This window comes from Nannobrachium achirus, assembly GCF_963921795.1.
Source record: "Nannobrachium achirus genome assembly, chromosome: 12".
NCBI classification, from domain to species: Eukaryota; Metazoa; Chordata; class Actinopteri; order Myctophiformes; family Myctophidae; genus Nannobrachium; species Nannobrachium achirus.
Window position 1 is genome coordinate 2,762,727 of NC_137832.1, and position 24,370 is coordinate 2,787,096.

A 24,370-nucleotide genomic window follows, 5' to 3' on the forward strand; every position below is an offset into this window, starting at 1 on the left:
CAGTGATGAGGAAACCATCTCCAGAACAAAGCAATGAACCGATCTAAGAATATATATTATTGCATGTGTCCAATGTTAATTTCCAGGGAAATCTTGAGAAGATGTGCCGCACCCTTGAGGACCAACTTAGTGAAATCAAGGCCAAGAGTGATGAGAACGTTCGCCAGATGATATTGGAGCTCAGAGAGCAAGACTGTTGACAGAGAACGGTAAATGTTCATCTTAAAGGAGTAGTTCACCCCCAAAATAACTTTTTTTCTATTGATTAGTCACGCCACAGCTCAAGGTGCAAAAACTTGATTCGGGTAAATTTACCCCCATTGATTCCGGATGGGGACCCGTTTCATCCGGAACGAATGGGGGTACATTTATTGTTATCACATTTTTGTCTTAGGAATGCGACAAAAAACTAAAAATATTATTGAACTCTACTCTCCATGGCTTGACTAATCAATAGAAAAAAAGTCATTTTGGGGGTAAACTACTCCTTTAAAGTCTACTTTGGTTTGCCGATGGCACTTGAGAAAATTGCCCATAATTAGAGATAATGGTTTGAGCAATAGTTATCCTGGGACTTGATCATTATGTTTGAAATGTTTTAAACGAATATTCAAACTTCTAATTAGGTGAGTTTGGTCGTCAACTTGAAGAGAAAGAGGCTCTGGTCTCTCAGCTCACCAGAGGCAAGCAGGCCTTTGTCCAGCAGATCGAGGAGTTGAAGAGACACGTTGAAGAGGAGGTTAAGGTGAGGAGCAGATACTCCCCTTTGTTTTTAGGCTTTGTCTTATATTTTATGTTATTTATTTTTCAGCTGACATTATTTTGTCCGTTTCCTTTCGACAGGCAAAGAACGCCCTTGCTCATGCTGTGCAGTCAGCTCGCCATGACTGTGACCTCCTGAGGGAGCAGTTTGAGGAGGAGCAGGAGGCCAAGGCAGAACTCCAGAGAGGAATGTCCAAAGCCAACGGTGAGGTGTCTCAGTGGAGGGCCAAGTATGAGACTGATGCTGTCCAACGCACTGAGGAGCTGGAGGAAGCCAAGTAAGTCATCAGTGTTTTTACAATCATCAGGTACCGCTCACTGTACTATTGCTCACGGTAACCCGATTCCATTCGACACTGATCAGGAAGAAGCTCGCCCAACGTCTTCAGGAGGCTGAGGAGCAAATCGAGGCTGTGAATTCCAAGTGCGCCTCTCTGGAGAAGACTAAGCAGAGACTCCAGGGTGAAGTGGAAGACCTCATGATTGATGTGGAGAGGGCCAACGGTTTGGCTGCAAATCTTGACAAGAAACAGAGGAACTTTGATAAGGTGCTTTGACATACATTATAAAAAAAATAATAATAATCTTGCCTATTAAAGTGGGGTAAATGACGCATTTTATTACAAATGCTGTGCAGGTCCTGGCAGAATGGAAGCAGAAGTTTGAAGAGGGCCAGGCAGAACTGGAAGGAGCTCAGAAAGAGGCTCGTTCTCTCAGCACTGAGGTGTTCAAGATGAAGAACTCCTACAAGGAGACTCTGGACCAACTGGAGACCATGAAGCGTGAGAACAAGAACCTGCAACGTAAGTCTTCTCTGAAGTAAATCATTATTTTAATAGCAGTAAAAAATACAAAACAGTTGCTGATTGGAAAGTTCCTCATTCTTTATTTTCAACTGCAGAGGAGATCTCAGACCTGACCGAACAGATTGGTGAGACCGGGAAGAGCATCCATGAGCTGGAGAAATCAGGTGGAGACCGAAAAGTCAGAGATCCAGACAGCCCTGGAGGAAGCTGAGGTAAAACCTTTAGGTCCTAGATGAACAACGCAATTGCTTACATTTTAGAATTATTTTAATGCGTTTTATATTCAAACCATGTAGCAGGGTATAAATAGACCGTTTGTCAGCCTTCTGATTGGTCCCTGAGACTCCCTGACTGGCCAACCAGAAAAAAACATTCACTTTTTGCTATCGGGGGTGGAGTTTGTGCAGTGGAGATTCTGGAGAATGTTAAATGTGGCTTTCAAAACTGTCCGCAGTGCGCGACACGGCGATCGCCCGGTACGGCCGCGATCTCGGCCGTGATCTCGCTCATCATAATGAATAAGCTTCAACAAACTAGTTCACATGGACCATATCAATGGTCTAAGAGTCACGATTGGGTACATATATTTTAAATGGGCAGAATTACGAAAAGCCAGCCTATTATGTGAGGTTAGGATTATAGTTCTGTCCTCTTCCTACCCAGGATGCAATGCGCGGTCTATTCTCTTTCTGATCCAGAGGGTTAAACTAATTAAAACATTTATTTTCGGGGGGAAAACTACTGTTTTGCTATGTAATTACTGTACCTTTTTCTTCCCTTTTTATTAATATCACGTAGATGTGTTTTTTGTGGTACTTTATATAGCTGTAATGAGGCTATGAAGGGAAAAAAAATCCCATCCACTACCACTATAAAAGAATCTGCAAAGAGGATTCTGTCCCACTGGGATTAAACAAATTAAAACATATATTTTCGGGTAAACCCCCTGTTTTGCAATGTAACTACTGTACCTTTGTCTTCCCTTTTTATTAATATCACCTAGATGTTTTTCCTTTGGTACTTTATATAGCTGTAATGAGGCTATGAAGGGAAAAAAAATCCCATTCACTGCCACTATAAAAACAATCTGCCCAGGGTCAAATGTCCTATCATAGTAACAGGGCAGAATGGGGCGGGATTTGCAAAAGGGCTTATTGGATGCTACATTAAAATACTCTACAACCTTTCGACCCCGTATTACATTCCAGGGTACTCTGGAGCACGAGGAGTCCAAGATTCTCCGTGTCCAACTGGAGCTCAACCAGATCAAAGGCGAGGTGGACAGGAAGCTGGCAGAGAAGGACAAGGAGATGGAGCAGATCAAGAGGAACAGCCAGAGGGTGATTGACTCCATGCAGAGCACCCTGGACTCTGAGGTCAGGAGCAGGAACGATGCCCTGAGGATCAAGAAGAAGATGGAGGGAGACTTGAACGAGATGGAGGTCCAGCTGAGCCACGCCAACCGCCAGGCTGCTGAGGCCCAGAAGCAACTGAGGAATGTCCAGGGACAGCTCAAGGTGCAAAACATATAGAAGTTAGACGGCAGACAATAGACACATATTCAAACAACAGAGCTGCTCTGAACAACAGTCACGTTCTGATGTTTCTCTTTAATGTGACCGCGTCAAATGTGATTTGTTTTAGGATGCCCAACTGCACCTTGACGACGCTTGCAGAGGACAGGATGACCTGAAGGAACAGGCTGCCATGGTGGAGCGTAGGAACGGCCTCATGGTTGCTGAGATCGAGGAGCTGAGAGTGGCTCTGGAACAGACGGAGAGAGGCCGCAAGGTGGCTGAACAAGAACTGGTGGATGCTAGTGAGCGCGGTGGCCTGTTGCACTCCCAGGTAAATCAATGGAAAAAAACTCTCAACACATTTAACATACGAGTCATGCATACTTGCATTGCTAAACCGAATCTTTGTTTTAGAACACAAGCCTTTTGGGCACCAAGAAGAAGCTCGAGGCGGACCTGATCCAGGTCCAAGGCGAGGTGGACGACAGCGTTTCAGAAGCAAGGAATGCAGAGGAGAAGGCCAAGAAAGCCAGATGTAAGTTAGGGGGTCCGCCCCTTATCCAATATACCAGGGCAATTAGACATCCTTATGGCATGTGTAATATATAACACACAACACAATACAGCTCGCACATGGCATGCGGATGTTGAAAACCTTTGCACTATTATGCTACGACAGAGGATGTATTTTAGAACTAAATGCTAAACTTATCATATACAAACAGCCACAATGAAGATCATATGGAAATAAAATCATATGGAAATGAACTTCAAATCTCAGCGAGACCAAGTTCATTCTGAACCCAGCATTCTGAGGTGCTGGCTTCAGGCAGATGGTTCAGAATGCTATCTGAGTATACTGAGCTGGTACAAGAATCTATTCATTCTATTCTCCATAAAGATATTTACCTGGTTTGTTTCCTTCTGGTCTTATGACACTAGTATCTGTTCATTACCTTATTAATACATGTTTATTATCATTTTAATGAGATATTTTAATCCATGTACCATGTTTGTATATTGTGATTTCCTTGGCAAGTGTCTTGTGTGATGCAGCGGCACATTTCTTTCCTTGTGGGACAACAAAGTATATTTGATCTCATACAAAAATGACTCTCCAGGCTGCCATGATGGCCGAGGAGCTGAAGAAAGAGCAGGACACCAGCTCTCACCTGGAGAGGATGAAGAAGAACCTGGAGGTCACAGTGAAAGACCTGCAGCACCGTCTGGACGAGGCTGAGAACCTGGCCATGAAGGGAGGCAAGAAGCAGCTCCAGAAACTGGAGGGCAGGGTAAGATGTAGGAGAGAAAAATAGAGTCCGCAACACTGGTAATACTCAGCTCTGCTTTATTGCTTCAACGTTTCGATCCGTTTGGATCTTCTTCAGGAATAGTACAGGGAAATGGGTGTGTGTCCTTATAAAGACTAGCTTCCACAATGATTGGCTGTAACAATGAGTGGTAATTGAAACCACCCATACCAATCAGACCATTTCTTCAATAGCAAAAGGCAATAATAGACACAAGCCCAACATGTTTGCATATATACATTATAAAGAAATACAATACAAAAAATAGTAGTAATCAGGAGCAGGATAGGACACAAATAGTACCAGTTAATCACACTTCATTTCAGAATGACTTAATATTTCATATTTTGTTTTTGTTAAAAAACACTGTTGATAAGGCCCAGACCTACTGGTAAAGTAGCTGGGGCCAGAGAAGAATTTCTCACCACTACTCGTGTCCTATAGCGTGAACAAATGACTATATGATATGAGAAAATATTGAATAAGAGGACTAGTAGGTCTTCAGGAGGAGTCCTCCATCATCAGAGTCCCCAACCATTGGATAACCTACAAAGACCATGAGAAAGAGAGAAATGTTAGACAGTTAAAAACAAGTAAAAACATTAATACCAAAATAGTACTCTAAGGTACACTGGACCCAAACTACATTATGGCCTACATAGTAAAGTTACAGAAAAGGTCTAAGGTCGAAATATTCATTCAAGCCTTTCGCCACAGTATTTAGGGTGGACATCCAAAATGCTTCCCTCTGAAGGAGCAAAGTGTCTATATCACCACCCCTAGGAGGCAATTTAACCCGCTCAATGCCCAAATACCTCAATGAAGAAATACAGTGTTGGGCTTGGTGGAAGTGTAGGGCTACAGGGTTTTTGAAGTTTTTATTTCTTATGTCACTCCTGTGTTCTGAGATTCTTGTTTTTAAAGGTCTCAGAGTTTTGCCAATGTACGCAAGCCCACACACACATTTTATCATGTAAACCACATTGTTTGTTGTACAGCTAATAATGCCCTTAATTTTAAAACTTTTACCTGTGGTAGGATGACTGAATGTATGACATTTAGATGTGAAATTGCATTGGGCACATCTGCCACACTTATAATTACCATCTGGAACATCTGATAGGAAATGTGTAGGTGTATCCTGACTCAAATGTGACCTGACCAGGAGGTTCTTAAGATTGGGTGGTCTTTTGTATACTATGCGGGGAGGGGCTGAAAAGGTTCTACCTAGGGTGGGGTCTGACTTCAAAATATGCCAATGCTTTCTGATCATTGCCTCAAATTCTTTGCCTAAAGGGGAGTACTGTACATAACAGTTAATTTGTTTTTCTTTTTCATTTCTCTCCATGCTTTTGAGACACTCAAGTTGGGTACAGCCACTAAACTTGTCTTTGGCTGGTTTGACCCAATCAACTGGATACCCACGCTGTTTAAAGCGATTTGCAAGGTCTCTTGCATGTGTGGTAAACGATTGGTCCACACTACAGATCCTGCGTACCCGCTTGAACTGCCTCCTAGGGGTGGTGATATAGACACTTTGCTCCTTCAGAGGGAAGCATTTTGGATGTCCACCCTAAATACTGTGGCGAAAGGCTTGAATGAATATTTCGACCTTAGACCTTTTCTGTAACTTTACTATGTAGGCCATAATGTAGTTTGGGTCCAGTGTACCTTAGAGTACTATTTTGGTATTAATGTTTTTACTTGTTTTTAACTGTCTAACATTTCTCTCTTTCTCATGGTCTTTGTAGGTTATCCAATGGTTGGGGACTCTGATGATGGAGGACTCCTCCTGAAGACCTACTAGTCCTCTTATTCAATATTTTCTCATATCATATAGTCATTTGTTCACGCTATAGGACACGAGTAGTGGTGAGAAATTCTTCTCTGGCCCCAGCTACTTTACCAGTAGGTCTGGGCCTTATCAACAGTGTTTTTTAACAAAAACAAAATATGAAATATTAAGTCATTCTGAAATGAAGTGTGATTAACTGGTACTATTTGTGTCCTATCCTGCTCCTGATTACTACTATTTTTTGTATTGTATTTCTTTATAATGTATATATGCAAACATGTTGGGCTTGTGTCTATTATTGCCTTTTGCTATTGAAGAAATGGTCTGATTGGTATGGGTGGTTTCAATTACCACTCATTGTTACAGCCAATCATTGTGGAAGCTAGTCTTTATAAGGACACACACCCATTTCCCTGTACTATTCCTGAAGAAGATCCAAACGGATCGAAACGTTGAAGCAATAAAGCAGAGCTGAGTATTACCAGTGTTGCGGACTCTATTTTTCTCTTGTATTGCCGTTTGTCCAGCACCTGGGCTAGAGTGGATTTGTGCATGCACTATCACCCAGGGTAAGATGTAGTTCACTTCAACACAGCATATAGTAGTCAATGAAATAAGAAAGAGATAATTTGATAATGATGTATTATTCAATTGTGAAGGTGCGTGAACTGGAGGCAGAGGTTGAAAATGCACAGAGAGCCGGGGGAGATGCTATTAAGGGTGTGCGCAAGTACGAGAGGAGGGTGAAGGAGCTGACGTACCAGGTACTGTATCATGTTCACTTTAATGGCCATCATGTAATATTAGATAGATAATAGATTGCACGAACAACTGACGTTATGAATTCACTTTGACTGACAGACTGAAGAGGACAAGAAGAACATGGCCAAGCTTCAGGATCTGGTGGACAAACTGCAGATGAAGGTGAAGGGCTACAAGAGGCAGGCGGAGGAAGCGGTAAGACACATCTTTCGTTGTGGTCGCCATGGGCATATATAGGTGTTGTAGTCATAGTCATTTAGGCCTGAACACATTATGACGCAATATTTTATGCTTTAAATATAAAAAAAATAGCAGATATACAAGCTCGCAGCGGTGCCGCGCTGCGAGCTTGTAGATCTGCTATTTTTGAAAAATCGGGAAAATTAGAATTTTGACCCGATTCTATAAGTGTCTTTTGAATCCTTCTAAGATTTTTGGAAAAAACCTATGTTTCTGTGTCAGCAATCTGGCCAGCCATCGTCAAAGAAAAAGTCCTTTTCACTTAACTGGAGCTCAGTTAGTCTGTTCTTGAGAGACTACTATGTCAGTGGTGCTCAAACCTTTTCATGTGAAGGACCCCCAAAATGATATTTATTTGGCCACGGACCCCCATCTCAAAATATCTAGTTCCAGGGACCACCCAGAAGCAAAATTTGAGTTACAAACGTTCGCTTTGAAAATACATATATTCAAAGATTTGCACACATTTTCACGACTTTTTCAAAAATAGCAGATCTACAAGCTCGCAGCGCGGCACTCGGTGCCACGCTGTGAGCTTGTATATCTGCTATTTTTCACTGGTTAAAGCATTCAATAATTCTAGGCCTAAATGGGTTAACTAATGGAATAACTAGAGGAATAATGAGAACTTCATGTGGTCCCAAAATATCACATTTTAGGAGGAGGCAGCCAACGCTCACCTGTCCAAGTGCAGAAAGGTTCAGCATGAACTAGAGGAGGCTGAGGAGCGCGCTGACATCGCTGAATCCCAGGTCAACAAGATGAGAACTAAGAGTCGTGACGCCAAGGTAAATACCTGTTGAATATGAAAGGTTCATTAAGATGATTATATGTAACTAACATTTAACTGAAGACTAATGAAGAATATATCTAATTGTATATTCCTGTCTTTACAGGGAAAAGATGCTGAATAGGTTTTCCAATTCAAGTCACTGTAAAGAGTCATAGAATATGACCCATTGTATTCAAAAAGTCATAAAATATGACCAATTGTATTCAATAAAGGTGGCAACAAAAGAATCATGTTTCTTGTATTCATTACTTTGTCAATAACTTTTTAATTTCAGGTTTGTCAGCGTATTCTGGTTCCAACTCACATGTCCACTATACTATTTTGTAAAACCACTTGCAAAGATAAATAAATGTGTACTTAAAGCAGCACTATGTAACTTTCCTCTTTCCCCCCGGATTTGATCCTGGTTTCCTGCGCAAGTGCTGTCTTTTTTACCATTGAGCTAATAGAACCAGCCTTCTTGGATTGAATATTCAAGTCAAAATTTGTTTCAAATCCTATTTCTAGGTGACACGCATGCACGCACGCATGCACGCACACACACACACACACACGCACGCACGCACGCACGCACGCACGCACGCACGCACGCACGCACGCACGCACACACACGCACGCACACACACACAGGTTTGTATTACTTGTAAGCCGAGGACATCAACATTTCACTGCAAACAGACGCTGCATGCGGGATTTGAGGCATTTTGTTCCAAAAATGTGTTTCGCAAAAGTTGACCCGCTGGTGGTGTTATAACAGGCCAATGTGAGAAGGGTGGCATCTGTTCCTTGGCCTAGTGGGAATTATGTGTGTGCAAAATGTCACACACATAGTAGGCTGCGTTTATGATTTGAGGCATTTTGTTCAAAAAGGAGCAATCCTACAAACTTTGGAATCCAATGTTACCAATTATATAGAATATGATATCGGACAAATCCGTCATGATTACATCACTGTAGAGATACTGTGTACTGATTTGGATGATTTATGGATAAAATCTGAAGGAGTAGGCTAAAATCGAAGAATGTGTTTTACATACTGTAAGTCGGCCTTCTGGAGGGAGATGTGGAAAAATGCAGGGCACAGGTTTTTCCTTGGCCTCTGGGAAGTGTGCATAGAAAGTTTAACACTAATTGGTGGAGTTATAGGTAAAAGCACAAATTGGCCTCTACACAACCTGTATGCAAAAGACTGTATGTATTATGTAACTAATAAGTAAAGTTTTCTAATAATCGTTATAATAACATAAAAACAATAACAATCGTCATAATAATAAAATAATAACAATAATATCTGGATTCAACACAGATATTGACAATATGTCAATTCTAGTTTATATCCATAATAATACATGTTTCCCTTAAAAACCTGCACTATCCACACTTTTCACATATATTTAATTTCTTTGCTAAATACTGTAAATAGTATATAGTATAGTAAAAAGTACCGAGTATAGGGCTAGGCTACATAAATAACAAAAAACAAAAACAGCCTCGTTATTTAAGGTTCGTCACCATGGCGACCAGTAGACTCTTTTTTTTCTTTCTCCTCCTGCACGCTCCGTCATACGTCATGACGTCAACACGGTCACGTCAGTATACGTCATTCAAGATGGCGGCGCCCGTGGAGGTGGTGTTGTTGGTGTCTGTTGAGGACCAGTTTCCACCAAACACCATTAAACCCAGGCTCTGTGCGGAGTCTGCGGACCACCGCGCGCTGCTCCAGGGACCACCGCTCTGTGCGGACCACTGCGCGGTGGTCCGCAGGAAGAGCTTCAATGAGAGCTTCATGAACAACACATCGTCATCCTCTCATCTCCTGCTGTTCTCTGGAGCTCACAGGTAAACACAGCAACCTGTCAACAAGACCAGTGGTTCTCAACCCGTGGGTCGGGACCACCAGGGGGGTCCGTAGCTCTGGTCCATAGTGTTAGTGAGAACTCCACTAACGCTCTGGACCAGAGCTAGGGGGTCCCCAGATGTTTAACTTAATGATAACATTGTTTTGTCACTCAACAGTAAACAGACCAAATTAACATACAGTATAAAGCCCCTTTTCCACTGCAGCTTTAGCACCACACCACACTACACCACACCACACCACACCACACCACACCGCACCACAGACCACACCACATAAAAATATCTACATTTTCCATTACACAAAAGTACCCATATCGGTAAGAAACAAATTGACCCTTTTAACTGTGATTATAATACAATATAAATATGTATTACAACTATCCTAATTATAATACACTATAATGGATTATAACTGTGATAATATACACTATAAAGTATGAATGTATTACTATGATAATTATTTATAATACTCTATAATAGTACCACGTTTAGTAGCACTTTCACACCACTCTACCCAGGTCCTTCTAGTGGAAAACCTGGCACAAGTGGGCGGTGTGGAGTGGTTTGGTTTTGGAGTGGTTTGGTTTTGGGGCTATGTCATTGGAAAAGGGGCTATACTGTCTACATGGTATCTGCACATTTATAAAGTGTCAATTTAGAATGTAGATCTGCTATTTTCAACCACAATGGATGGAGTCAAACTGGATTTAATGCCAACTCCTACAATCCACCGTTTGTCAGCCTTCTGATTGGTCCCTGAGACTCCCTGACTGGCCAACCAGAAAAAATCATTCACTTTTTGCTATCGGGGGTGGAGTTGTGCAGTGAGAGACGTTGCTTCAGGCTTTCAACAATGGTCCGCTCTGCGGAGCACAGCGTTCGTGCAGTACGGCCGCGCGAGGTGATAGTGATTTCGCTCATTATAATGAATAAGCTTCAACAAACTAGTTCACATGGACCTTATCAATGTAACTAAGAGTTTCGATTGGGTACATATATTTCAAATGGGCAGAATTACGAAAGTCAGCCTATTATGTGAGAAGAACTATAGGCTGGCTGTCATTTTCCTACCCAAAATGCACTGCGCTTTCTCTTTCTATTTCTCTTCTCTGTCTGATCCAGAGGATTAAACTAATTAAAACATGTATTTTCGGGGGAAAACTACTGTTTTGCTATGTAACTACTGTACTTTTTTCTTCCCTTTTTATTAATATCACGTAGATGTGTTTTTTTTTTGGTACTTTATATAGCTGTAATGAGGCTATGAAGAATCTTTTTTCCCCATCCACTTCCACTATAAAATAATCTGCAATGGTGATTCTGTCCCACTGGGATTAAACAAATTAAAACATATATTTTCGGGGGAAACCCCCTGTTTTGCAATGTAACTACTGTACCTTTGTCTTCCCTTTTTATTAATATCACTTAGATGTTTTTCCTTTGGTACTTTAAATAGCAATAATGAGGCAATGAAAACACCCTCTCCCCCCATTCACTGCCACTATAAAAACAATCTGCCCAGGGTCATTTGTACCACCACTAGAAGGTCGGCCGGCTACGCCGGCCTCCCCTCTAGGTTGTCGCGCTGCGTCTATAGGAGTAGATATTCGTCGTAAACAAACCCCTGAGGTACAGGGTGGCCACGATCTGATGTATTGTTTTATACTATTTTTGCGGCAGTGTGGTGTGTGTAATGGCCAAATATGTTTTTTTTTTGAGAAAAAAAAGTTTTTTGAGAAAAAAAAGTTTTTTGAGAAAAAAAGATTTTTGAGAAAAAAAAAAGTTTTTTGAGAAAAAAAAGCTTTTTGAGAAGAGAAAAAATTTTGAGAAAAAAAAGTTTTTTGAGAAAAAAAAAGTTTTTTGAGAAGAAAAAAAAATTGAGAAAAAAATATGTTTTGAGAAAAAAAAATTTGGAAAAAAAAAGTTTGGTGTATACGGATGTTACTGCGATTGAGGTGAAAGAGAAAAGTGGAAAGTTGTGAGCTAACTATTAGCTATTACCACAATCACCACATTCTGTTGCAATAGACCAGTGGTCCTTCCAGGTGGTCCTCAGCTAAATGACAGAGAATTGGTAACCAAATGGACCCTTATACAGTAGATCTTTGATTGATGAAGAATTTATTAGAAGTTTGCATAGGAAAAAAGTACAGTTTCATGACAGTACAGTTCACTGGTACAAGGTCAAAAAGAGATCCAAGAAAGCCTTACGGCTTGTTTACATAGAAAATAATATATATATAAAAAAAATCATATAACATTGAATGATGAGATACAGTTAGAACACAGTACTATGCAGAGGATATCAGGAGAAAAACGGTTATAAAACCAAGGATAATAAAAATAAATAAATAAAATAAAAATAAATACATTAAAAAAGAAAGGTATTTGCAATAGAAAGGGGGAGGTAAGAATAGGCTTTGGATACAATAAAACCAAATGGGTTTAATTTTTACATTTTTACAGTTAAGTTATTGTTAAACATCTGCATTACTTAAGGACTTGAGATGCAGCTTTGCCTCCTTCAAAACTGTCCTGAAATTTCACCTTTCAGGAGGTGCAAGCTACATGTTTAAGGAAGGAATTCACTCTTTGTCAAGTCCCGCCTGTTGTCCCACCCCTCTTCACACCCATTGGTTGCTGTGTCTTGGTGGGACACTCGGTGGGACACTCGACTCTATCCACTACCATTGTAATTCAGTTGCTTCGTATTGTTATTCTGTGTGTTCTAATTTAAAACTTGGTTTCAGTAAAATGGGGCTGCTCAATGGCAGTATAGTGACTCAGCATGTTTTTAAATGTTTTTATTTCTCCAACAATTATGTTTTAGAAAATTCGACATAAAAAAGGCAGAACCAGGGCGGGACAAGGCAGATAGAGCCTGCTAGTTGGTCAGTCAGGGACCAACCAGAAAGCTAACAAAGGGTGAATTCCACACTTTGGGTGGCAGTGTTCAAATATAATAAAAACAGTTGAAAATGGGGAACGTAAACATGTTTTTTTAATCTTTTTACTCTAGTAAAAGAAGCATCTTCATCTGTGTGCATCTGAGGGGCTCTGAGGAGGAGGATGATGAAGATGATGAAGATGAGGGGGCGCTCAAAATCTACACCAGCTTCCTGTTCCTTAGTCGTCACCGATTGGCTGAGAGGAGCCGTGGCACGGCCCGCCTCCTCCCCGCGCTGCCTACAGCGCCATCTCTGGAGACGTCCGGAGGTACATGCTGTTATTGTTACTATCGGCAAAATCACGAACTAAATTTTACACACTCATTCCCACTAGGCCCAGGAAGAAATGCCACTTAAACATTTTCAAATAAGCCTCATGGTGGCGCTATAACAGGCTGATTTGTTTTTTTACCTATAGTTCCACTGATCAGTGTAAAACATTGAATGCACACTCCCTAGAGTCCAAGGAAAAACCTTTGCCCCTGCATTTTTCACATCTGCCTTTTATAGCGCCACCAGGAGGCCGACTTATGTAAAACATATATTTTTTTAATATATCACTGCTTCAGATTTTATCCAAATTCCATGCAGATCAGTAAACATGATCTCTATAGTCATGTGATCAACACAGATCTGTTTGATTTTTCATATTCCATCCTGATTGACATCTAAAGTTTGCAGGGCTGTCCTGTCAGATCAGCCTCATGGTGGCACTATAACAGGCATTGACCTATAACTGCACCGATCTGCCTAAAACTTTGTCTGCACTCTCCCTAGAGGCCAAGGTAAAACATCTGACTGTGTTTTTGGTGCCTCTCCATAAGAGGGTGATGAGCATAGACATAGAAAGGTAGACGCCTCCTTAGAGCAGGGGTTCCCAAACCTTTTTGGATATACTATAAATATGTATATATATATTTTTTCATCCGAGGCACCCCTACATTATATTCATAATTTTATGGCATTTTATAATTCATGGCATATTTTAGCGATTATGTTGCGAGGAAAAGGTTGAGATAATAGCCATTTTGGTTAGAACTGACTGAAAATAACTTTGTACTCATTTCTTTTTGTTGTGTCCAAATAAAGTCCAAATATTATCATCTCGCGGCACCCCTGGACTGCCATCACGGCACCCCAGGGTGCCCCGTCACCCACTTTGAAAACCCCTTCCTTAGAGGCTGCGTACGTAAAGACCCACCACTACCTGGCCTAGCAACTACCGTATGTGTGATGTATCCGGAAGCGATGCGGTTCATGATGGAAACATGCCAATAACGCTCTGTTGAATTGAAATGATAAGTCCCGGGAAGACGCACTGTGATTGGCCAGTAGTCACTTTGAGTGGCAGCGGTCCCTCCGTTTTTCCCAGGCATCCAGCCTCCAGTTGTTACACGTCACTCCAATGAACTGCAGTGGAGGATGAAGTGTCGTTTGTGACCGTAGTTCGTAATTTAGTATGTGAACGGTCACAGCTTGTCCGTATGCGCTGCGAGGCGTTTAGAGCTTGTAGATCTGCTATTTCCGGTAAATAGGTTTGCTGTAAAAGGTAAAAAAGAGCAGACCAAGTACAGATTGAAAGGTCAAGTTAAATAAAAACACAAATCCAACATGACTGATGGCAGTGCTGTCAAACAAGTCTATGAATCTATCTATGAAATCGATGAAAATCTACATCACACATTTATACAATATGTTGTGGGGGTCCCTGCTTCATCTCTCTCTCTCAGCTATAGTGTCCCCCCTCCAGCGTGTGGTCCTGGCAGCCTGCAGGGGACCCGTCCTGCGCTGGGCCTCCAGTCAGAGGTTCTCCAGGCTCCTCCAGGCTCTCCTCTCCTCCTCCTGGGTTCTGGCCAGAGAAGGAGACCCCCTGCTCCTCCCCTGCTCCTCCTCCCCTCCCCCTCCTCACAGCCTCCCGGGAGAAGACCCCGCTCAGGTGACCAATAATCATCCATTACAGTTAGGGCTGTCGCGATTAGGGCGATTACACGATCAATCGTCATGCAAAATAATCGCGATTGACGAATATATTTCGCGATTGACGAATATATTGTCTATTTTTCCCTCTTCATTAATAATGTCCCTATGAGCTTTGAAAATCCACATACTGTTAGGGCTGTCACAATTATTACATAATCGTCTAATCGCAATTATTTGACATAATCGCGATTATTTTTCATAATCGTCATAATCGTTTCCATGTTGAAACATGTTTTTTTTTAAAGTAAAAAAATAGTGGGAATAGCAGATCTACAAGCTCACAACGCGTCGCAATGTGACGCGTTGTGAGCTTGTAGACCGGCTATTTACACTATCAATCTTCTTTTTTAAGTATAAAGTTATCAAATATGTCAGTAATTTCTTTGTATATTTAGGTTATGTGTCATATCTGCCATGTGCAACTTCAAAGCCTAAAAGCCAAACAGAAATGTAATTGTCAATGAGAAAAACACAATTAAATCGTTAATCGCAATTATTTGAGAGAAAATTAATCGTCATGTAAAATGTCATAATCGTGACAGCCCTACATACTGTACTCCTTAATGAGGGAAAAGAGACATTTAATTGCTTTTTGAACATCAAGAAAGACTAAAAATAAATGCTAGTGGAAAAGAGATCGACCCAGTTGCGCTCGGGTGTTGCACTGTGAAAATAGCAGATCTACAAGCTCAGAACGTGTCGCGTTGACGGGCTAGACCAGCTGCTGCCTGTTGGACTCGCTGCTGCCGTTTTATTTCCCAGTTCTGCGTATTGTTGTGGGCGGTGAATCTGTAGATTTGTTGTATTAGCAGCACGTCTGACTGGCACCTTTTTATGGCAAAGTCTACAGATCGCTTCCTCCACGCTTTGGAAACAAACTTTCATCCTCCATGACACAAACTAGTTATCCTAGCCTATGCTAGCACATCCGACCAAAACAACCTGACGACAACACGAGGAAAACATGAACAACTGTGTGGCTCCTGCCTGCTGCCTGCTGCTGCTGTGTGTGCGTGCAGCTGTGTGTGCCTCGCTGCTCGCAACACCATGATGTCAGAGCTAGTAAATCCTTTGTGGATATAATTTGATATAATTACATTTCTGTTGATTTCAACCAAGGGTCGAGTTTATTTTATTTGTGATTCCCCCAAATCCCCCATATCCATATAAAACTACACATGATAGATGATACAACAGAATTAAATTACGTTTCACAGAAGATCTTTTTAATTAAAATGGATAATTGACGGTACTCGCGATTATGAAAAAGATTCGCGATTAGACAATTATGTAATAATCACATTACAGTTTAACAATTTAGGCATTTAGCAGTCGCTCTTAATCCAGAGCGATTTATAGTTGACAAGGACAGCACAAGGTGATACGCCAGGGTTAAAGTTCTCAGTCCTGCCGACTGATTTCAGTCTTGAGGCACTCGGTACCGCGCTGTGAGCTTGTATGTCTGCTATTTCTCACACTGTGAGCTCGTATTTCTGCTATTTTTTGATAGATAAAGCATGAAAAAATCCAGGTCTAAATGGACTAAGAGCGTCTGCTAAACGCCCACATTGTAAATGGTATCATAATAATAATTATATCATAATAATTGTAACATAATAATAAATGTCTCAGTTCCAGGAGTATCTCCAGCAGCTGCTGGTGCTGCAGTGCCTTCCCGTCAGCCAGGGGGCGCTCACTGCTGACACCGTCGTCGTGGTGACCGACTATGAAGCTCCTCCCCTTGCTGCTGTGACATCGTCAGTGGGCGCGGCAGGGACATGGTCTGTGTTTGCGTCAGACTTTGCACATTTCTCCAGCTCCGCCCTCGGAGACGCAGGTAAAGATCTGACACAACCATGACATGAACCATAGCTTCTATAGATCTGACACAGCCATGACATGAACCATAGCTTCTATAGATCTGACACAGCCATGACATGAACCATAGCTTCTATAGATCTGAAACAGCCATGACATCAACCATAGTTTCTATTCTCAATTCCCAATGAACGTTAAAGGAGAATTTGGGCTTAGAAGGTTAATTCTTGCTCCAGCAGAGCGCCCAAGTGCTGCGTTCGACTGCGTATGTCGGTAGCTGTGTGTGTTTAAGCCCGTAGCCCAATCAGGGTCCAGCATTTCTGGCAACGTCATCATTAACAGCCAATGAGGGATCAGTATTCCTGGTGATGCCAGTGGTGAGTGATTGCAACTTATAGTGCGCTCTGCTGGCGCACCAGTAGGACATACATGGCCGTCTTGTGCACAAGGTGCAAGTTGGCACCTGGACAGTGTGCAGTTCTAGTTTTACCCTTCTCTCCAAGTCCAGATGTTTTTAGTTTTTTTCCGTTTCAGGCATCTTGTGGTTTCTTCCTACCTGACCACAGCTCCAAACAGGAGCGATTGGTTAAATTGTTAATACACTATTTTCTCTTGCTCGAAAATCTGTTTCTTCTGTACATGTCTGCTGTTTATTTTTTCGTTGACATTTTTATCGCACGATTTTGTAACCCATTTTTCACCCGGCGTCAATTATCTAATGTAATCCTGGGCTCTGCTCTCCCTCTGCCAACCTGGGGAGAGCAACGGACTGACCTCATGCTTCCTTCTATGTATGAGGAGTCCAAGCTGCTTCTTTTCACCTGACAGGGGGAGAGTTTCCCCAGTTGGACGTAGCGTGTGGAAGGAACACGTTCTTCTCTGTCTGATGTAGATGCGGGTGCGCAGCACGTCGCATTGACTCCAGCAGGATTCTTGACTTCTCGCGAGATGAGATTTTAAAAGTGAGTTCAGAGATCAGCGTTTTTAACAACAACCTGTTATTGTTACAGTGTTGATGGAGTGGCAGGTGGAGGTCCAGGTGCTGACCAGACGTCTGGACGCGGATGGGGACGGACACCTGGACGGGGCCAGACGTGTGGACGGGGACAGCTGTGTGTTTGTCACCAAGCAGCTGCTGCTCAGACTGGGTCTGTTCAACAGAGAATGGATTCTGCTGCTGCAGGGGACCAAGCAGAGACTGGCCCAGGTACTGTTTATACTGATACTGTACAACTATAGACACAGACCTGCACAGGTACTGTTTATACTGATACTGTACAACCTGTAGAGTCACAGACCTGCACAGCAACACATATCAAGTGTTTAATGCTTTCCAATAATTAGATAGAGGGGGAGTGGAGACAGGGCCGGTTCTAGGGTTCAGGTGGCCCTAAGCAAGATTATTTTAGGTGGCCCCCCACTGACGGACGCGCGCACTTATTAACTGTCTTTGAATCGCCAAAACCAAAGTTATAAATAATAACATCTTCTTCTATCTAGTAGAACATGTGGTGTCTGTTGTTAGCACTCAAGCATGTATCTACTAACTACACACAGGGTTGCCAACTCCCAGAGATTCAAATACGGGATACATCCTGGCCGCCCGCCTTGCGGGCGGCCGAAAAAAATGGGGGTTTTGAGGGGCGGTCAAAACCCCAGAAATGCATAGAAATCTGCATTTTGGCACAGATCAGACAGTTCTACCTATAACACACAATAAAGTTTACAATGGAGGTAAAACATTATTAGATCATTCTCTCTGGTTAGTTAAAAGCTATTAAAACAGAAACATGTAGGCCTATGATCTAATGAAAAACATTTCAAAAACAAGATATAACTATTATAATACATATCTATTTCTAGACACTGTTTAATTTGTCCAAAAACATGAGTGTAATGTTATAACAAGAAAAACAACAATTAATTTGAATCAGATTCATACAAAACATCACACACCTTCATCCTGTGTTCTTTTGGTCTCAAATTGCAACTTGTAGGCCTATTCAACTCTACAGTATGTGGCATATTTTCAATTCTGTTGTGTCTTGTGTGAGATCTTAATTTATTGCACATTAAAATAATAAGTAGCATTTGGATAGGGTAGGAGTGGGCAACTTAGATGATGGAGAGAGCCACTATATTTCACAATCACTCCAGAGGGCCACAACGCATATTGTAAAAAAAATAGATCTACAAGCATTGTGATGATCCATTATTTTCACAATTATTTAAATTGGAATCCTGTATTCTTTTTAGCTATTTTTTTAACTGGAATCCTGAAAAGTAACATTATTATTTAATTTCAAATACATATATATGTTCGTATGATAACCTTATGAAATGCAAATACATTGACAAAAAAGACTGTAGCACTGGTCATTATGCTACTACTATAGACTGAAGTAATTAAAGTGGGTAACAGCTGAAATCAATAATATATCAGTATTGGGATATTAACCTGCGGGTCTTGGCCACATGTCGAGAGGGCCACTTCACACTCACTCCACAATGCATATAGTGAAAAATAGCTGATCTACAAGCTCAAGACGCGTTGAAGTCTTCTCCCTGTGATGTGGCCCCCTTATGGTTGTGGCCCTAAGCGACCGCTTATGTTGCTTATGCCAGGAACCGGCCCTGAGTGGAGTTATGTACTTTGAGTAAAAGTACTCAGTTACTTCCCCCCTGTGCCAGGTGGTGGTGGTCCCTGAGGACCCCTGGTTACCGTGGAAACGACGGGAAGACGCTGCCTTCATAACCTCCACCCTCTGGTTCAACCTGACCAATGGACAGCCACTTCCTGTCAACCTGACCAATGGACAGCCACTTCCTGTCAACCTGACCAATGGACAGCCACTTCCTGTCCACAGCGCCCCGTTAAAGATGAAGGTGACCTTGGTCTCTTGATGTTTGACAGTGCTCTTAGTGACGGTGACGTACGGTAAATTCTAACCCGTTTAGAGCTGGAAAGGCCAATCTATACCAGGACCAGTTAGTTCATCCACAAAAAGCAGTGAAGCAACTGCTTCACTGCTTTTTGTGGATGATGTGTTCCCCTTAGTTCGGGGGTCAGCAACCCCCTCTTTAGTGCTGCCCTAGTGGCTCCCTGGAGCTTTTTCAAAAATGTATGAAAATGGAAAAATACTTTTTGTTTTAATATGGTTTCTGTAGGAGGACAGACATGACACAAACAGTCTTAACGTTTTCCAATGCTGTAAAAATGTGTAGAATAAATATTACATTTCAAAATTCTCTCCAGGATGCTGCAGGGAAAATAAAAATGTAATGATGAATGCTCATTATGTATTTGTAGCCTACTTAGTAATTTTGACAGTAGGCTAATATAGCTAATATAGACACTTACAGCATGTGTTGCCTTCATTATAAGGCTTATATAAGGCTTTTAATTTTTTGCGGCTCCAGACAGATTTGTTTTTTGTTTGTTTTTTGGTCCAATATAGCTCTTTCAACATTTTGGGTTGCCGACCCCTGCCTTAGTTCAACCATCAGCATTACTTAACAGGGATTGACACTAAGGCTTGCCCACCTGCCCCCGGCAGGTAAATAAAACCTTTGGGCAGGTGAAGTTTACTTTCAGGTTGCCCGACCGGGCAAGTGCTAAATTGAGAGGGGACGCAACCGTCTATAAACACAACAGGAGATATCTGTCTAAACACCTGAACGTGGCCAGCGTGCTGTCTTCTGGTCTGTGGAATGTAAAAAGTGTGAAACCATAGACATATTCAATCATAGCTATGTAGGTATTTGGATTTGGAGGCATTGAGGTATGACATTTGTCATAGCACAGCCCCAGAAAGTAAAGAAATAAGTCTTAAATTGAGCGGTAATTAAAATCTTACCTATCATTTTATAATGGACAATTTACTTTTCGGGCAAGTGGGCATGACCTTCGGGCAAGTAGAACATGACCTGTACTTGCCCGACGGGCAAGTGCCTCTGAGACCTTAGTGTCAACCCCTGCTTAATTCACAAGAAGTCTATACAATTAGAGAATGTATAATAATTGATATTTTGATCAACATTGCCTGTGATCTCCTATGGCACCAATAGAGCATGGAATTGTAGACAAAATCTCATCCAACGATAACAAAATATTCAAAATTGAGAGGAAAATGTCATCAAATGGTGGTTCTGTGGTTCAAATGGTGAATAAATAATGGGCCTTGATGTGAATAGATTTAGGCGACTAAAATCTCATGCTATTCAGTCGACTAAAAAGTACAGTAAAACTAACACGTTTCAGATCACTAAAAGTTGACTAAAATATGACTAACACAAATAAAGTGTAATCCCCACATTTTTTTTGCAGAGATGGAAGCCGGGGCGCGTGCGGCGCGGTGGCGACACCTACAGGTCAGACAGTGAATGTCTGAGCGTGCGCCCTCCTGTGGCCAAAGAGCTGCATGTGCAGCCTGTCCTCTGTCCACGCTGTAAACAACACGGTTGCTATGACGACCTGCTGCAGCAACACTTCACTGTACCCAGGTAACCACACTGTAAACTACACCGTTCAGTTCAAAGGAGCTTTATTGGCATGAGAAAACATTACATTTACGTCGCCAAAGTAAGTGTCAAAATATAATAGAATCAGTTGAAAAAAGGGCAACATATATGTGACCAAGTCCGGTGCTTTGGGGCACAAGGGGGCATTGGTCTTTTTTTTCAGCTTTTTTTTTTCAGATTATGAAAGTACAGAATGTAAGCTTTTAAACTAGCCAATCTACAAACTCACTACTGGCTGTCCGTCTCTCTGTCTGTCTGTCTGTCTGTCAGGTTGGTCAGAGAAGGAGACATATTGACCGTTCCTGTTCAGCATTGTCCTGACCTGATACAGCACAACACGGATGGAATAAACTGGTATTATTAACATTATTGTTTATTATTATTATTATTAATATTATTACTAGTAAGACACCCTAAGGGCGAGAAGTCACCTCGCCCCGCATCCTCCTGGGTGACAGCAGACTGCTGGGCGAGCGCTGGCGCTTTGGCATAGGATCAACTTTGACCAGAAAAAATCACAGCCCTGGTTGGTTGTTTATGTTGGACAAAATGTGGGCATATTTTCCCAAATATGGAGATTTGACACGTTTGACATCATAGATGACCAAAGATGACCAAAACAAATGCATAGATCCAGGAAAAGATTCTGAGAAAGAGTTCTCAGTCGCAGCGACTGAGAACTTGGAATCCATGGGTTTCACGTTGTTCCATCGTCCATTCCTCTTCTGTCCTCCAGGTGTGCTGTGGTTCACTTCAGAGTGCAGAGGGTCGTTGGAGCTCAAGAAGAAGAAGAAGAGAAGGTTGTAGGAAGTCATGAAGAAGAACCAAACAGAGCAGCATTCCTGGCAGACACCCAGAACAGCACCCTCTACATGGTAAAAATAACACTACATTGTTGCTGCGAGTCAGTGTTATGTTTTTCAGCAAATTTTGATTTAGTCTTAGTCTTTTGAAAAACACACCATTTAGTCAGGTCGCAGCGTGATTTTAGGGTAAAATGTGTAGGAGCAGTGTCCAAAAATGTGTTTGAAAAAATTGGCATGATGGTGGCGTTATATGGGACAGATCCATGTTGATGATATGAGTGTAGACATACTGTGTACCGCTTTGCGTGATTTTAGGGCAAAATCTGTAGGAGCAGTGTCCAAAATGTGTTTTGCAAGAATCAGCCTCATGGCGCTAGAAGAGGGCCATGTGAGAATTGAGGGGTGTGGTTTGGCAAGGAGTGTGTGTCCAAATTTTGGCATGGATCGGGGCAACGGTAGCGGAGATATGAGAAGGGCAAAAGTGTGACTTGTGACGTGTGACTCACAGACTGACAGACAGACAGACTGCCTGACAGCTGGTGGAGGTTTTGATAGTAACTGCGACCATCAGGTCGCAAAAACATTTTAGTCTTAGTCTTTTGGGATAGTTTTTTTAGGCGAAATATTAACTCATACAGTGCCATCCGGCCACAAGGGGTGCTAGAGTGCCAGAAAAATCTCCATAGACCTTCTTTATAGCTTTGTCGACCCTCCCCCAACTGCCTTGTGTTTTCACTCCGGTCAATGCTGTGGGTGTCGAGAGGAGGAAGCTAGCTGACACGTAGCCAAAATGCTAACCCCTTTAGAAGCCCGATCTAAAGCTATTTCAGCCGCAAAAAACTTTCTCTTTGGGTCTGGGGACACAATCCGGAGAAAATCCTGTCTAAAGATGTGATTTATTATTGGAGTGGGCGGCGCGATTTGGCCGTTAGCGCGAATACGGCCCGTGGATGGCCGAGTCTAAGTCCCGGCCAAGGATGGACGTCTAGACCGGGGCTTCATTGAGGCCTCCGATAAAATAATTCATTTTATTAAATATCCCGGACTTGTTCGGGATAGGCACCCTGGAATACGTCGCGCCGCCTACAATGAACATTGGGTGAACATTGGGGGGGGTCTAAACTTTATTTTAAACCATTTTCAATGGAATAAATTGTCGGAGCATCTAGCGTCTCTCGTTGGTGAGCGCTGGGCGAGCCGGGACCACCCACGTTGCTCCAAGCAGCTCGGGGTAAGTAAAATAGCAAATAAAAAATAGTTTTTGATCCCGAATATCCCGAACATGTTCGGGATAGGCACTTAAAGGGTTAAAGCAATAAGCCACAAGAGGCGAGTGGTTACCGGGTTAGTATACACCGGCTGAGAGGCGTTGGGATACACGAGGCGCGGCCAAGTGTTTCCGACTTTTTGTCATGCTTCACTTCACAATAGATAATAAAATAGATAAGACGAATTAATTTGCAAGTGTGACTGCCGTGACGCGAGTCTGGAGGAATCTGCTGGGAATCATCAGAGGCATTAGGAAGCCATTCGGGGGGGATAGAGGTTTTTTTTTTCGTTTTTGAAATCCGAAATCTGCAAAAAAAATCACGCACAACATTCTTGCACACTGAGTCAGATACATATTATTTATATTCGTCGCAATGTTTTCGCAGAACGAAAAAGTCATCAAGCAGTCAAGAAGATTTTTTTGGTTAATCCAAAAAACCATACATTTCAGACGTTGTACAAGAAGCAGCGGTGTATTATCCTGACCATTATGTCATTGGCCCAGTTTGATGCTTTGCTTTGCTAGCAATACTGGAGCCACATATTAAAAAGAAGACCACCAATTTCTACGAGCCAATTGATTCTGAACAGTGGCTTGCAGTCTGTCTAGTGTCTACGGTAGAGACACACACAAACACACACAATGCATCGGTAAAGTGCACGCTAGGGCGCTGAATGACTGGATCTACATCATAGGCTATTAAACTTTTAAGATACGGACGCGATAGTTGTCCTGTGACCAGTCAGTTTATCACATCTTTCTGTCAAAACAGTCACTAGCTGTCTCCAACACCCCAGTAGACCTAGTCGTGCTGAGCTCTCTGAAGGTGCTCCGAAATTCGATCTGACATTCGTCAGAGAAAAAAAAACAGTCTGCAAGGACCTTTAATGGTAAAATGGAATTAATTTCCCAGCAGATTCCTCGCAGGGGCGTCAATTGGGTATGGCAGGGGCATGCAGCTGCCATACCCTGGGTCCAGGGGGGAAAATGAGTTACTTTTAAATATAAATCCATGAATGTCTCTTTGTCTATCTGTTCTGGTTATTATGTTGTTAACACATTGACCGCCATTTTAACATACCTCCGTACTCCCACCTGCCATTCGTCTCCATAGACTTCCATGTAATTGGGTGTGCACGGATCATGCACACCCATGCCTAGATAATGCACCACGTGTGTCCA

At 42.1% G+C, this 24,370-nt stretch overlaps 2 protein-coding genes across 2 annotated transcripts in view; both read left to right on the forward strand.

Annotated features, from left to right (window-relative positions):
* Positions 1–1,663: 1,663 nt before the first annotated feature.
* LOC308294977 (myosin heavy chain, skeletal muscle, adult-like) lies at positions 1,664–8,106 on the forward strand (the record flags this gene model as incomplete). Its single annotated transcript, XM_080737913.1, has 9 exons — positions 1,664–1,780; positions 2,777–3,085; positions 3,213–3,416; positions 3,500–3,613; positions 4,207–4,377; positions 6,850–6,954; positions 7,052–7,147; positions 7,852–7,980; positions 8,089–8,106. Exons 1-9 carry the CDS (start codon positions 1,715–1,717, stop codon positions 8,104–8,106), a joined length of 1,212 nt encoding a protein of 403 aa, XP_080594039.1. The 5' UTR covers positions 1,664–1,714.
* Positions 8,107–9,594: 1,488 nt separating this feature from the next.
* Positions 9,595–24,370, forward strand: part of pex6 (peroxisomal biogenesis factor 6) — a gene marked incomplete at its 5' end in the record, with an annotated part of 35,648 nt that continues 20,872 nt past the window's right edge. Inside the window, 9 exons of the mRNA XM_080737914.1 lie at positions 9,595–9,824; positions 12,865–13,061; positions 14,524–14,729; positions 16,406–16,610; positions 17,602–17,798; positions 19,283–19,477; positions 20,919–21,094; positions 21,383–21,466; positions 21,849–21,987. Coding sequence (XP_080594040.1) covers positions 9,595–9,824; positions 12,865–13,061; positions 14,524–14,729; positions 16,406–16,610; positions 17,602–17,798; positions 19,283–19,477; positions 20,919–21,094; positions 21,383–21,466; positions 21,849–21,987 — 1,629 coding nt within the window. The remainder of the gene's footprint in view (positions 9,825–12,864; positions 13,062–14,523; positions 14,730–16,405; positions 16,611–17,601; positions 17,799–19,282; positions 19,478–20,918; positions 21,095–21,382; positions 21,467–21,848; positions 21,988–24,370) is intronic.